General features: G+C 44.5%; 1 protein-coding gene across 1 annotated transcript in view; it reads left to right on the top strand.

The window, feature by feature from the left end:
- LOC126568011 (frizzled) overlaps positions 1–16,510 on the top strand; it is a 198,876-nt gene that overhangs the window by 33,470 nt on the left and 148,896 nt on the right. Inside the window, exon 2 of the mRNA XM_050224407.1 lies at positions 12,726–12,845. Within this exon, the coding sequence (XP_050080364.1) occupies positions 12,726–12,845 (120 nt within the window). The remainder of the gene's footprint in view (positions 1–12,725; positions 12,846–16,510) is intronic.

Here is a 16,510-nt window from a genome sequence, read left to right as displayed (position 1 = left end):
TTTGAAGTTAAAGAAATTATTGAAGAGTTTATTGTCAATCAATGTAATATTCTGCCCGTTATTGAAGCCCCGTTATCAGGAACAACAGTTCAAACATGTTTATTTGTTGCGTCCGTAGTTCCCATTTCCGATAAGAATGTTTCGTAATGTAATGAAGGAGAATGAAACAGATTTAGAATTAAACCTTTCGTCCCCGGAGATAACCTTTCGATCCATTAAACACATCAACACACACTGTTCGTGTGTGTGTTGTGGATGAAACCGATGTGTCCCGGGCCATTTTACATATTGGGTCGTTTGTAAAATTTTCAATTACCGACCCATTACCCCCCCCCCCCCCCCACGCACACACACACACTGGGCGTGAGTGGCGAGAACGGTCGGCATTTGCAATTAACTGAAAGTCAACAACACAGATTAGTGCGTGTGTGCGCGTGTCTGCTTTTGTAGATGTGTTTTGCTCAGTGCGGTGCGGAACCAAATGATGCGAACAGAGTTGAACGAGTTTATGCAAATTTTACAACCCCTAATTATCACTCCACCAAGGCGATATGCGCAAGAAAACTATCTACCGGCCAACAGGTCCTGAGCACTTTCACCCCTCCAGGGCAGTGGAGTGGTTGTGCATGATCCAAAGCATGGTAACATAATGGGCGATTTGTTTTCCCGGCATTTTTTTCTCTCTCCCTCTCTCGCTTTTCCAGCTAAACTCTGCTTCGAAATCGCATCTACCACATGCCGTTGTTGTTCCGAAGTGAAACTCCGGGCCATGGGGAGAAAAACCAAAATCCATAGTGTAGCTTGCACATTGGCACAGCATAATTAGTTTGCTTGTGCTCGGAAGCAATGGCGCACATGTTGATTAGAAGTGTGTCTCGTAAGCGGCTGCACGAAACTTGTTCGCTCTGTTTTTGCTGTCCAACAAAGGGAGGTGGAATTGGAAATAATTGCCAAAAAACCGGGATAAAAAGAAATTGAGTAAAGTCAGCATTTAGTCGTTTTGAGCGTACTCCGCATATAAAATTGCTTTTTTTGCTAATCATTTTCCATTTCTACTTTTTTCATTTTAGGTAAGCTGAACATCTGATGGGCATGTGCATGATTGGCTAACCAGGGAACAAATCGACCTGTCGGTTGGTAGCGGAATGGCAAGTGAAACAGTTAACGAGGACATCATCCGATATTTGTATCCCCAAGAGATGGAGAGAGAAATGAACACAGGAATGTGTAGCATTGCATCACTTGCTCGATGTTTAACATTAATTTACGAGCACGCGGAGAATGGAAACACGAATTAGGTCACAACTGATCGATACACATCGTGTTAGTTGGAAAAGTCCTATTCTGTCACGATCGAGCATACGGCTGGAATTGCTTCGAAACCCCTAACTTTTAGCGATAGCGAGCCATTGGTCACCGAGGGAGTTAAGTTATTAAAACCGCAACACCAACAAACCCATAGCTCGCGATCGATCAGCTATTGAAGGGTGCACGCTTAATTGACCGATTACAGTGAAAAAAGTGGTGCAAAAATCGCTGCATAATTGGCCAGCATGTGTTGAAAATTTAGTGTGTATTCGCTGCAATTGGACACCTCCTCCACACACCCGAGTGTGTCTGTTTTGTTGAAAGCAATCTGTCCAGTCTTCCCACGCCATAATAAAAGTACCATAAGTCTGGTGTGTGTGTGTGTGGTGGTGTAGAGTGGTGGTAGAAACATTCGAGTGGGCTATTGATTGGCTGTCAACAGGGCAGTAATTAACTGCGTTTACCTCTCGTCGGATCTAGGCCTTAGGGGAGTTGTAAATCTTGAGCACTTTACTAGAGACCGAAGGGTGGGTTTCGTAAAGCTTAGTCGTAGAGCTAGATTTTAAAATATTTTTATTCAAACGCATATTTATCTCGAGAGCACTTGTTCGATTAGCTGGGAAAAAGGGGTAAACAAATTAGTTTTATCAAAAGAGGTTTCATTGAGACACGGCTAAAGACATGGCCAGTTAGGAGCAAGGTGGAGCACGTAATGACACTTTATGGCTAAAGTGTATGTTCCTGAACTGTTTCACGTACCAGATAGTGGATAGTTTTTGCCTCGGATACTTGTACCCTAACCACAAATCTCGTTGTCAGCTTTGGATTGCTTGCACATGGAGTGTAAGTAGATTGATCCTTTTTAGACGAGTTAGTCTTTGGAGGATGTTTGATGCCGGATTTCTTACTAGGATTTTTTTTTCCAAAAATCAGAGCTCTCCTATGCCCGAGAAAAACGTAATTACGTAGAAACCAATATTTGATAACTCATTCCTCAAATGACCAAATGATCATAGCAATTTTCTCAACTCCTCGGAACTGAAATCTTCGAATTTTGTGAACTTCCTATTTCTTTTTTTAACCGTCTTTTTGACGAAATTTTAATTGCATATGTCAGCCTTCCCTAACATATGCTCATTACAACTAGATATTGGGAGTTCTGAGAAGACTACGCCTAATTTGGTGCTCAAAATACACTAAAAAAAGAGAGATCCTTACAAAGGTCTAAGTAATGTCATTATAATCAGGGTAAGCACCGCCGTTTACTTTACCTTGAAATTCCCACTCCAAAGACGAATTGCGGTCAATTAGAAACGAAGCACACCTAAACATGCTTTAAACTAATCCAAAGCAAGCTGCCCATGGCCGGAAATTGTTGAAGGTAATGAAGATTTTAAAACGGTCCCATAAGCGCCGCCCGACATCTTCCGGTGGATGACGCCTCACACAGAATGAAGTTATTATATCGACATCGTCGAATTATCGTCGCTGAAATAATTCATCTTCACCCGCGCGTGGTCTGGGTGCGGTGAGAATTGTTTCGCCACGGGGAATGAGCCTTTTGCGTCAGTGGCTCAGCTTCTTTCTCTGCTGCCAGCAGGTTACGTCAACCACAAACAGCTCGAAATTCCCTTTGGGGCTTTGTCAGGAAGAAATTCATCACAAAATATTCGTTTGATTCGTGCCGATGCTGCGGCTGCTGCGTTGTCTCGGTCATGTCTCGGCATGCCAGCGGCCACGAGCTCTTTTGACGGGTTGTCTTTTTTGACGACAAAGTTGTTGGTGCGGGTTTCAGTGGGCTTCGTTGCCGTTCGGGCGGATGTTACGGTTCGCGCCGCATTGATGAAGCTACATTTTAATGGCGTAAGGTACGCGAAGGTTCTTGAAAGCCTTAGATCAAATAGGTGGTGGCGATGTTGAGCTTTTTGCTTGTTCCAGTGAACCGTGTGAATGGTTTTGGTGCGGCTGGTGACGTAATTATGGGCTAATTGTCCAGCAGTCACGGCGAGTCGTGATATCGGACGATTGAAGACGGGTTAATGCGAGGTTGCTCTAGATTTTCCTGATTGTTCATTGAAGCTCGTTGGTTTTTCCACACAGAGTTGTTGCTAATGTTCGAATATGTTGCACTTTTTGTTCTGTGTGTGTGCACATTTACACTTTCTGGACGTGGTATGTAATATTTTCCCCTCGGGTGAAGATTGTAATTAGTTTTGCCTTTTCAATTGTTTCGTTAGATGTTGTACTTCCTGTGTGTGTGTGTGTATGTAACTGCCCGCAACCTAGAGTTGGAAGCTTTCTTTCACTCGAAGTACAAACCACTCTCGGTAAACAAACTCTCGCCGGAGCTTACACGACCGGCAGCGGCAAGAATAAAATCAAATAAATGATCAAATTGCTGAACCGGACAGCTCGAACGTACGCTAACCCGGTCGAGAAAAAACAAAGCGCAGCAAAACACAACCCTTTTTACCTTGGGTCGGACGTTTGTAGGAAAAGGCTAAATGCGCAAGAAAAGCTCTCGCGGCAGGTTCATTTTGCGCTGTTGATGATGATGAGATGTTAACGACACCCAGCACTAATCGGTTAATGCGATAAGTACGATGCAAGGCAACCTTCTTCAAAAACCATCCACCCACCAACACACCCACCCACCAACACACCCACCCACCAATGGGGCCGCCAGGGAATTAGTTTCGTATCGCCTTTTAGAGTTAGTTGAAATTTGGGTCGAGCTGGTCTCGTCGGCCAGGAACATACCAGGAAACAGATACAGGTCATTTACAGGCGTCATTAGACAGGGACACGTTAGCATTGAAAATGGTTGCTCAATGCTTCGGTGCACTTGTGGAGAGCAAAACAAAATGTACGAAACGTTCGTCAAGACGATGGCGATGGGAAAAGGGATAGAGAAAAAAACCATGGAAAAGCGACCCCATCCTGATAGAAGACCATTATTGCAGCAGCAGCAGCAGCAGCAGCAGTGTTGGTTGTCGTGAATCGTTGGTCGCTAAGACAGTTGAAAACGACCGATAATGAGCGGTTTGTTGCCGGACGCAACGCATTTGTCGGAAAAGTTATGAGATCGGTTGTGGGCGACGGTTGCCGACGGGTACCACACCAGAATTTTGATGTAGGGCGATGTGTTTTGGGGTGATGATAAATGCTCACAATCGGGCCCGGTGGAGGTCACAGACAAGACACAAAAAGGAAAGGTTTAGTGGTAGGTTTTGTAAACCACATCGTTTAGGTTGTTTGAAGTGAGTGTTTTCAATCAGCTTTTTCCTTGGTCTGTGCTTTTGTGTTAATGGGGGTGGGGCGGAAGGCAGGATGGTTTGACCTTTCGATGGTAATTTTTCTTTGGCGCGGTTCACAGCGAGAATCGGAAGATGATCATCGGCAGAACTTATAGTGGTGGTCAGCGAAATAAACTCACTACATAAAGCTATATTCTTTTATAGTTTAGTGGGGTAAGGATTGATTTGGACATTAGATTTGACGTTAAAAGCAACAACCTAGTTGGTCGTAAAGCCCAGCAGAATTCCGTGTCAATTTCATTTGGATGTATTTCATTTCATTTCACTCCATTACATCATGATCTTATATTGTTGTATTGCACTGTAGATCGAGCTTTTGGAAATTAGCTTTTTTATGTGTAACTTTTTCATAATCTTCTCAAATTTTCTTGCGTAATTCTAAATTGAATATTTGTTAGTAGAAGCAACCTGTTTATTATAATATTTCTGCTGAAAATTTGATAATTATTTGAGACTTTCATTTTTCATGTCCAAATATACTTTATCATGCGATTTCGATCGATCACAACCCAACGATTTAACGGTTTTCTATTTGAGGAGATCATAGATAAATCAAACTTCTTTCCATAAGCGGAATTGCAGGTTTTAGCCCTCCTCAGCCAACCATTCCATAGGCTCTGTCGCCGAGTCTTAATTTGGTAAGAAAAATGAAACATTAGCCCTATATTCGGCACTACAAGATGGATGTGTTTCATCATTGTATGGGATTAAACATGTCCGCACGGTGTCAGTTTCACCGAAGTAGGACTCCCAATTGGAAAAACGCGCCGCTCGTATAAGGCTATGTACTGGCGGTGCTCCAAAAGCTCTAGTGCCCAAGTGGCTGTCCAGTGTTGCCCAGTTTGGGGTGAGACAGCACGCAACCATGCGTGGACAGTTCCATTCTTGGCTGCCGCAAACCGTGATGCAGCACACCGATTTGAGGTTAGGATTGTCGTGCGCCGAAGACACTGCAGTCTGGACGTTGGATTAAAAGGAGAGTGAACGGCCAATCATGCCACTGTCGATTGTTTGAATTTTTACCCGCCTGCTTGTGGTTAAAAATGATGGAATTTGTATTGCAGTGGCATTTGGCGAGAAAACTGCTTTTTTTCCAAAAGTGTTACTCAGCTCGTCTTTTTGCCCTTTTCTTTTGCATAGGAATCTGTGCGGATTCTTAACACACCCCTGTGTTCCATATGCATCAGATTCTCATCGAAGAGGTTTCATTGTTTGTGCAAATTTCATTAACATAACGATATTGGCGAGCGGTGTTGAATGCCGTCACTTCAACCGTGTACCCTTGACAGGGTGCGCGGCCGACGGTCCTTCCTTGGTGGTGATCGATCAACATTCTTCACACGCTTGACCGGAGGGGCTACCACCAGTAGACTGTACCACCCCAATAGCCATCCTTCTGGTGTGGCCCGCATTGAGTGTCCCCGAAGCGTGCCAATCCAATGATGGAAGGATATAGTCAGCGCCGTTAGTAGATTGAATTGAATAAGATTGAAGTTTGCATAAGGACACCGAATGTGGTGCTATGGAAGGGGCGACGCGGAGGGTGACAAAATGGAAAAATATTTTAAGTGAACGATTGACCGGGATCCCAAGGCGCTGCACTGAGGATACTGGCGGTTGGTAAACGAAATGACACGAAACGCGGGAGGAAAAAATCCCTTTCGGCCCGCGTGGTCCCAAACAACGAGGGCTCTCCACGCTCATGTGTCTATCTATATGCAAATAATCTGCCGCAGCTACTGCTCCTAAGTGTATGCCACTTCTTGGTCGTACCGTGGCGCTCCGGTTGAGGGTTTTGCCTTTTTTTTTTTTGCGTGGCCTGGCCTGCATCTCATTATCTACGGGGCCTATTTAAACGAGATTGAGTATCGATTTTTTTGCCCACTGTTTTTGGTCCACGGCGTACTGCGGCACTCTTGCAGCTGGGCCGAAGTTTTGCTTGGTGGAGCCGCATTATTGTGCTGCTTTGTCTTGCGGGTTTCTCACTTGCACGAGAGTTCTCATCGTGGGCATTTCTGTGGTTTGTGCGTATCGAAGATAAAGTCTTTTCCACCTAGAGAAGGTAGAAAACTGTTTGAGGTTAGTTAATTCTACGCCCGAAATCTAGACCATCACCAGTTTGCTAGGTTTCTTCAATTTCTCAAGACGGATGGGTTTTTTGTGTGTGCTGTTTGTTGGACGTCCAAGAAAAGCCTCTGAGGGTGTGGCAGATTGAAACGCATTTGCAGGCGCTTGTAGTGGAAGTGTAACGAGCTTTGGGTGGTGGTTTTTGGCTTAAATTGCGTTTAGAGCCGGATTTGATCCATTTCGTATTACTGACATAGTTGAATGGGTGAATGTGCATCGTCACTTGGGGCACAATCTTTGCACACGGAGAAGGAGGAAGCGCCAGTCCAGTTATTTTTCCATTAGAAGCATTCAACGCGAAAGAAAAGAGAATTAACCGCTACACATAACGTTGGACTAGCACGTGGTACGCACGCATTGCATCTTCAAATAAGGGGCAAGGTTTCCAAACAGTCGCTTTTTTTGCTCCAAAGTTTCTGGTCGTGGAGTAAAAACCCTAGCATCTCGATGGCCGGTTGTTGATGATGGCGATATTGAGTGAATATTAATTGGCTTCTTAAGCAAACCACCGGTAAAGAACGGACCCTGTAACGGTGCTTGAGGAGGGGGTCATTTTCCGTTCTCTTTTCTCCTCTTCGTCTTGGGAATCTGCCTCGGCTTCCCATCAAGACCACGCGAGCACACTGCCATACATTCTCCAGTCTGGAGTGGAATTTTTTTTCGCCCACTTTCGCTTGCGTGGAGCTAATTTCCCTTAATTACCGGTACGTGTTTTGGGCCACGTTGACGACTTGTTGGCTGTCCCCAGAATCTGATCGGCGCCACTCTGTGGTTTGGGTTTTGTTTACTGCCTGGGCCTGGGAGATGGTGTGACTGATACTGGAGGAAATGTACGTTTAGAGACCGCCGGATTTTTTTTTTTGTGTTTGCAATTCCCTGCATGCAATGGACGACGAGAGTTAATGTGATTAATATGGTTTAGCTAAGCAGAGGTTAAGATTGGATTATGAAATTTGATTTGGAAATGGGAAAAAAGGCAACCAAAAACCCAATTAACTGAGAGTGAAGTGTTGATTGAGATAGAAATCGTATCTGTTGCAATTATCACGTGAAATTGACGCCCCTCTAAGTGTGTTAAGATTTTTTGTTTGTTACGAATATTAAATAACACAAAAGCTGAAGTTGGCATGAATAAGAAATTGTTTGCTGGGCATAAAAGACAATATCCCTGCGACTGTAGAACAGGACACGAATTTGAAAGGATAAGTTTATTTGTTTTATTCGGTAAATGTGAACTTCCTGAACGCAAGTCTGCTACTTCCGCCCGTCCCATTGTGCCTGCGGATGGTGCTTTCTGCGTTCCAAGAAAACTCACCATCACCCTGCTCCTTCACCAACAGTCAACTCCTATCCGAAAAGCTGCAACCAGATATCCACCTCCGGCGTCGGTAGAATGGAACAGATTTTTCGCTCTTTTGCGGCGCGCTGCTGAAGTCAATTTGAGCGTGTTTTTGAAAAGCAGAATACGCCATCGTTGTTTGGGGGTGAAAAATTCTACCGAATGATGGTTTGAAATTTATTGCTTAGCCTAGCGCACGGGGGGATGCCTTTGACTTCGGTCTCTGGGGCAGTGGTTGTTCGTTTCGGGGCCTTGCCTTCATTTGCAAACAAGCGAGATCCGGTGGGTGATGATGGTGGCCGAAGCTGGATTTTGTGGGAGAATAAAAGAAAAGACGCCTTGTTTTTCGGGAACCACCATACAGCCGATCTTCGCCCTCGGTGGGAGGGACTTTTAATTTGAAAATATTTATACGCGCGCCGGAAAGACACACCACCAGGCGCGCAGGGCATGCGGAAAAAGCGCCGTTGTTTGCCGCCGGCTTCCGGTTTGGTCTAGCATGCGCTTGGGGATGCGAGGGAAAGACCGAGTGGGGGACCCTTACCAAACCAAAGACGACAGTTAGAGGTAACTTTCGCACAAAGAATGAATAGAGAGCACCCAGGCCGGTTCATTTAGAAGCAATGGTGGAATTTTTCGTGATGAGTTTGCTGAAAATATTACGCCCGAAAATCTTATCTCACCCGCGCACAACCGGCGAGATCCGACGCGGTGCTGCAGGCTGGTGGATGCTGGTCGTACAATGCGTTGTTGTGGCGCTCCCAATGCTGGTCTCAATCTTGTCCCAGATATTCCGTATTGGAATGCTGCGTGTATCGGTGTGCCTGTGCCACCGCAACCTGAAAGGACCGGCATCAAAGTGGTGCTTTGATATTGTTTTCCCAACGGCGAATCATCCGCTGGAACTTGTGAGGTGGTGGCCGTGCGAAGGAGGAAGAATTTTTATCAAAAGATTTTTGCGGACAGTAAGCGATGGCGGTACAAAAAGCTAGAGTTCACCCTTGGAACCCCAAGGGGAGGAAACTAGAATACAGTTGGGTGGGTTGGATATTCGTTGAATGTTGCTGGCAGCAGATGAATAGATGGTGAAAGAGTAATTAAATTTCAACGGTAAATATTGAAGAAGGCTGAATGGCACACCGAATGTAAACAGAACGGAAGTAAGTTTCCGAAACCGATCAAAAGTTCTGCAGAACTGAGAGTTCGCGTGCTACTAGATAATGATGAATGGTTAAAGGAAAATTCGATGTTTTATGAACAGTAAATGAAGGGATAAAAAATATGATTCATTACCGGTCTAGACATGCTCAAAACATGACATAAATAAATGTAGTTTGGTTTAAGTAAAGTACATTTTTTATCTTTCATTCTAGTAATGTAGTTATATTGGTAAATTTTCACATTTCCAGTATTTAAACAAAACGAGAAGAGCGTCCAATGCAAAACAGTGAATCAATTAATCCTGAATTGCTGCGCATAAATTAGTCTGCTCTCCAAGCTCATGGCAGATTTTCCCGCTGGCTGGTGGATTAAAGGATTTAATGAGCACAATATTGCATTTTCTATCATTAATTTTAGGTGAACCTCTCCTCCACATCATCCGTGCGTTATTCACGTACAACAGAGATATTCCCACACAAAACCGATCGACGAACCGAAACTTATTGAGGTTCACTTAGTCCCATACACCCCTCCCATTGCGGAATGAACGGAGAGAAACTCACGGCCTGATATTGAAATTGCATTTGTGAACCGAACGTGAACTCAATAAAACTTTGACCGGAGCAGCAGGATGGATGCACTTTTACTCCTCCATAAATGCAACGAGGTTCAGGGAAAATCCATCAATCCGATGCCGTACGATCGTTCAAACGGCGGAAACAAACGATACGACCCGTTGCATGCTGTGCTCCCATTTTCCATTAGCATTTTGCTACCCGTCCGGTCCGTCCGACTGGGGTGTCCCGGTAGGGGGAGGTCGTTTTTTTTTTCGGCAGCTTGCATAATCGGTAAACGATTCACGGAAAAGCTATTAGCGGATTGGAAAACAATTACAAATTATCCAGTCTCGTTGTGCAGCCGATTGGAAAATGTTGAGCGTACGAAGCGCGCTGTTCCCAAGTAAAAAATCGGCGATCAATCCGTTTAGTATTCGCAGAAGTAGGAGGACGTTTGGAAAAGGTTGGGAAGTGCCTATTTGCATCTGTATACGATTCGACAACATCATCGTCTTCAGCTTCCACTTGGGAGCGAATTCGGTGTGGTGGGTTTGTTGCTCAATAATGTTGGTCGGTTGAGAGCACTGTTTAAATGTTACTTTTTTGAACAGATGAACGGATGAGAGCTCCCAAACGTTTGGTACGCTAGAGTGTCCACCTGACTGTGTGGCATCAAGAGCTGGCTCGAGCTCGAAAGCACTCGCAATGTACGCGCCGGAGGGCACGTTTAGTCTCGTAATTGCACCATTTGTAGGGTAATTAACAGACTACAATTGTAGGACAAGCTGTCTGCAGACATGACCTGTTGAAGTTTGCGACTGAATGTAATAAAGATATTAACTCGTCCACTCCGCTAAACTTTGCAGCGATCCAGCTAGTCATTGAGGTAGAGCTTTGTGATTTTATGGCTTTACAAATCTCAGCCATAACATACTTCAACCGAAGCTTTCACTTCATTCACCAAAATGCCAATCTTGATAGCTTGGATCTAGCCGGAGCTAATTAGCTTTTTTTCTCCCTCATCTCGTTCGATCAATAAATGAGTCGATCCTGAACGAGCTGATTGATCGATTCGACGATAGGCGTGAAGATGCAGAAGAAGGATAGCGAATAGTAAGGTTCGCCCGATGGCGAACCTGACCGAAGTCTACCGCTGGGTCCATCCTCTAACGACATCAAAATAGAGAGTCTGCAGAAATTGAAAAAAAAAACGCCCCTTTAAAATAAGTCTCGCACAGTTTAGACCTCTGGATAGGGGCGGAACTAGGTCAACACGTTTTGGAAGCCGATTATTCAAACGTTCTCTGCACCCGGGACACGGGCTATAGGGGTCGATGAAAAGTCATTTGCTGCTATGCGATGACAACCGTTTTATGACTCGGCGGATGGATCCTGCGGAGGACCTTTAACATTTGCCGTCTTTTGCAGACGGTGTCTAATGCGAAATATACGCGGCGTGGGGCTCAGTAAGATAGGGCAAAACGAAGATCAAACTTTTACGATGATGAACGCCGTACATCCGATGATCGCGCATGACGTAGCAAAGAGTCGACCGATTGGTCGACACCCTGACCCCGTTCGGAAACGCCGACGACGGGCAACATCACGAGCGTTGCTATAATGAGGATCGCACCGGGCACACCGGCATCGGCAAACGTGATGTCGAACTGAAACGAGATCGTTTGATGATTCTCGCTGGCTGCGAATGCTCTAGCTCGGGTTTGGGGCGTTAGGCTGTTTTGTAATGGTGTAATAAATACGTCCTTTTTTTCTCTTTTTCGCGGACGCCTTCATTCGTCTCGTCTGTTCAGCCCGACAGGGACTGGTTTTGCTTTCCTTCTTGGTGACCTGCTTTAAACACACATTTCGACTCGTGGGGTTCCTAGCGTACGACCCGAAGCCTCTCCCACCTGGTGGATGGGACTGGTTTGTCCTGTCTCCTCGCTTCGTGTAAATGTGGCGCAAACGTGATGCACCGTCAATTTGTGTCTTGCACTCGATTCCTGCATGCACGGCCACCGCATGCAAATAGTAATAAATCAAAACGCTGATGAAACGTAAACGAGGCCAATTTTCTTGGGATCGTAAAGCATGTGTCCCCCGTCCTTTGGGAGTCTCTCACGCACGCACTCGCTCTCGGTACCGACGGTTATCGGTCCAATTTCATCGCAATGCTCTAATTTACTTGCCTTCACTCGCTGCAAACGGCTCTGATCGGCCTCTGATGCCTGGGTGTGTGTGTCCTGAGGTTGATGAATCGATGCCACATCGAGCCCACGACATGCGGCGAGTGGTGAACGAACCGGAAAAAGATTAGTCCATCATGTATTAGTCTTCTTGCTGCGGAGCCTTTCCCATTGTAACGTTACTATTGCGACTCGAAGAAGATTTATTGGGCGTACGATTAGTGCAACGGTTCAAAGCGGGTTTACTTAGCATTTTAAACGACGTATAGATGCACACGTATGCCCGTCTCGCATCTAGAGCAATGCGCAGACCATCTCCTAACGAACCTCTATTGCGAAAACCCAGGTGTCGTGTCGAATATGATGGTTGACGTTGGAAAACGGAGGCTTTAGAGTTATTGATGTAGATTATCTTGTGGCATTTCCTCTTCAATTTTCATGTTGAAGTTCACAATAGAAATGATGTGACTATTGGTGGCAGCAGCAGCAGCGTACTGCTGATAAATGAAGAGCTAGGGATTAATTCAAGCTTTAAGTCTGATCATTAGGTTTAATTCCCTCCGGGCAGCTCAGCACGTTTGTTGGAACCGGCGAACGCAACTGCTGTGTCCAAACTCTAATTCAATCCACAGTTCTCATTCCACGTATAAATTAAAACAGATTTTTCGCCAGTATTTGCTCTAACATTTACCTTTTCTATTTTTCCTGTCCTTCCTCGGTTTTATTCCAGGTTACCAAGGATTGCGGTGCACCGTGCAACTCGATGTTCTTCTCGGAAAATGAGCGTACCGTGCTGAAGTACTGGGTCGGTTCGTGGGCTGCCGTATGCGTGGCGAGCTGCTTGTTCACGGTAAGTTCACGGCGGGCTGTGTGAAGTGTGCCGACCGACCGAATGGCGGTGGCTGATGAACTTTATGAAGAGTTTTATAGCGTCGAGTATAATACAATTACTAGGAATATGAGTTTGGCGAAAAACGATCCGTGACATGCTCCCGGTGTCGGGCACGAGATTTGCGTTATGCGGCGGGAAAACTGTGCGGAAGGAAAATGCTCTGCTGTGCAGTCGTATCAACCGCCGACTGAATGGTTGGAATAATGATGAACTCTCGCTCGACGCTCCGTGCCTGGACACGGAATGTGCCAACACGAATTAATAATTACTGAAGTTTTCCCGCTGCCCGGACGAAGATAATGAAAATGATGCTTTTTGGTGCCGCCTTACCGTTCGCTCCCTCACGCGCAATGTTAGGCAAAAAGTTGGTACGGAACAGTCCTCTGTGCTAGCTTCTGGTGCCTTGGTATGTCTTCCCATGTTTGCCAACTTAACATTGCAAGTGGTTGGAATTTTAGGTTTTAATTTCTACTGAGCTCTTTGCCGAGCCATCTGTAGTAGTTGCTGATGATCAGTTTGAATTACGGTTCGGATGATCCTGAAAGCGATTTTTGCCAGCGCCGAAGCCAGTGCAAAATAAATTTGATTTCAGTCGTAGTGCTCTCAAAAATATTTCATAAACTCAAACAAAATGAAAGAGCTTCCATGCGCGGAAATTCCATTGCACCGCTGGATGTCTAGTTTGTGAAGTTCGTCCGGGACACAACTAATCTGCATTAACGGAATCCGGTCGTCTAGTGCAACGGCGCTTGGTCGAGTGAGCCTACACTTCTAATTAGCGAAAATTAATTCACATCCACCATTTTCCGGAATCGGTTCGCTTTCAAACGCATCATTCGCAGCTCAGTTTCGACGTAGTTGAGGTTGGTTTTGTGTTGGGACTGTTGTCACCATGAGACTCGCGTGCCTTTTTGTCCAGTGCAGTTCGGATGCGCTGGATGCATTATGTCCCAAAACTTCGAATGCCAGCGGTACAGCATTATATCCACCAGTGCGCTGGGTCAAGCGTAATTTCCAACAACATCCGGATCGGTACCGTGGGTTGGTTTCTAATTGAAAAGCAAAAGAATAACCATTCCGTGATTTTGCGGTTCACCATTGCCGGGTCGGAACATCCTCCAATGTGAGTTGTGCTGAATAGTGATGTGGATCTATCTGGTTCCAGCTGCAAATCGGATAAGCCGGGTGGTTTGTGTTTGGACGTGGCCAGGTGGTGACTTTTCATGCAGTTTGTGATAGTAGTTATACCCTTGAACACGTTTTTGAACCGGATGCGGTTCGGGCGTGGAATTGACTGGACAGTTATTTTGGTCCACCGGAAGTCACGTTCTGCTGGACATCACCGTATGCACAAGGTGTGCATAGTAAATGTTCACACTCTTCCTGGAGTAGGAAGGCAGGTGTTTTTTTATCGATCCTTGTTCCATTAGAGAGAATTTTGAATGCATTGCTAAGCCGAATTATTTGCTTATCGTCATGGAAGGACTCTGTTATTGATTTTTCGATGAATAGGAAAAATCGGTTCAGGTGAAAGAATTTTCTCACCTGAAGTATTTTTCCCCGTAAAGCGTTATTTCCTTTTTTTTTTGCATTTTTTATTCATCATTGCAAAAATTGCTTCGTGAGAATATTTGTACTGATAAAATGTCATGAATATGAAAATGATGTTCTTCTACACAAATTATTCTTCGATTCATCATTCGCCCAGAAAGAGAGACAGAAATTCATCACGACTGACATACAGCCAACGTGCAGCACAGCCTCAATACTCAACGAGTGGAACTCTAACAGCAGGATGTCCGGTGCATTGTTAGAATGACCCTATTATCTCTGCAACCATTTGCATTTCTTGCTTTTCTGTTTATTTTTTCTTCTCTCTGCTCAAAAATGGAAATGTTCTGATGGACGACAATGTCACGGGCGAGAGATGAAGCACTTCGCTCAATCATTTTTGTGTCATATTTGTTTGCCTTAGTACGCTCGACGATGCTGGACACGCTTGAATCAGGTCAGGTCGGCGGGCAGCTGGAAGGAACGGAGTGGATGAGAATCGAGTGCACTATTAATGTGAATGCCCAACTCAATCACTTTCAACCTGATTTTGCGATGAGTTTTTTGGCAGCGTTTCAACAATCATACAGTGGATAGTTTGGAAATCTATCAACGGAAATGGTTGAAGGACGCCGCGCTGATCGGCGATTTGGACCGAAATTTGATGGCTGGTTGATGATGTGTTATTTTATTTTTAGGTTTGATAACATTGAACCTGTTTTCATTTATATTGAATTTGTTGTATGTGGCTTGTGCGTTTTATTATAATGAATTTTAACTATTTCGATTGATATGTTCATCCACACGTCAGATTGGTGCTCTTGGAACGTAATTTTAGATATTCAGAACTCTGTGTGGATTCAATTCTGAGTGCTTTAGTTGTCATATACCTCATAGTTAGTAGTTTCTAGTTACTATAAAACATAGGATTTTTTTTCTACTAGCTTTTTTAACTCAATGATTTTTTAAATAAATAATTCAATTAATTTCTAGGGTATTCAAGTTGCGTTTTAATAATAATAATTAGAATAAAATTAAATATTCTTTATCATAACTAAAATTGGAAGAGGAAGGAGGGACATATTTTTTTCGAGCCCCTTTTTAAATATAAAATTGATTTAGAATTCTCAAGTTCAACTGAATGATGTTTTTTAACATCTGACAACATCGAAAAACATAACAGAATTTTCCCTAAATGATAAAAACTCATTTTTACCATAAAATCTTTGACAGCAATGTAAAAAATGAACTGTTGTTGCAGCAACCTCAGAAAACAATTCTCACATGATTCTCAATGTTCCACGAAATGCCAAACACAAGCACTGCTTATTAGCATTTCATTTGCGGACAGAAATAAAAGTCACCAACATTTCAAAACCAAATAACAATCGTTCCAAATTGGCAAACTTTTGCCCAGCTGCGAACATTCGTTAGTAACAGGTGACAGGAACAGAAGACTGCCGCGTCTTCTGTTTCTTCTTCTCATTTTACATCTCACACTCCGCAGGTGCACATAATCATCCCTTCCTTAATGTCGCCTCCATTTGCATTCTGCATTCAAAAAAACATCGCGCAATCTTTTGCCGCCGCTGACAGCACAAGGAATGCAGCGGGAGATTTATTGCACCTTCCAGCAACAGCAGCAGAAGAAGCCGCTGGGGAGTGAGTGAAGGAAGGTTTTTTCCCACCCGAAGAAGAGCCCAATTCTCGGTTCCTCAAAGAGTGTACCGAGCTGGAATATGCCGGCAAAGAAAACGCAACTGACGCTCGCGTGTGTAATGGCGGAAGCTTTGGTGTTTTGGTGGCTCAGTTTGCTTTTCATTTGTTTATTTTGTTTGGGAGGGATGTGTTTGTCTTTCTTTTTTTTTTTGCCGTCCCGATGAACGTCACACACAGCGTGCTGCTACCCGATTATAATGCATCCCCTTGTCGTCCGGCAAGTAGTGGCTTATTTGCATGGATGCGCACTGATTTTATGTCCGGTTTGCTCAGGGTTGCAATTTGTGTTGGGCGATTTTTCCAACGATTGCAAGACGTCACCTTCGCTGTTAAATGCAAACATGATGAAACAG

This window comes from Anopheles maculipalpis, chromosome 2RL (genome assembly GCF_943734695.1).
Source record: "Anopheles maculipalpis chromosome 2RL, idAnoMacuDA_375_x, whole genome shotgun sequence".
In the NCBI taxonomy this organism is placed as follows: domain Eukaryota; kingdom Metazoa; phylum Arthropoda; class Insecta; order Diptera; family Culicidae; genus Anopheles; species Anopheles maculipalpis.
The sequence above is the reverse complement of the archived record's forward strand: the minus strand, read 5'-3'. Positions and strand labels throughout refer to the sequence as shown.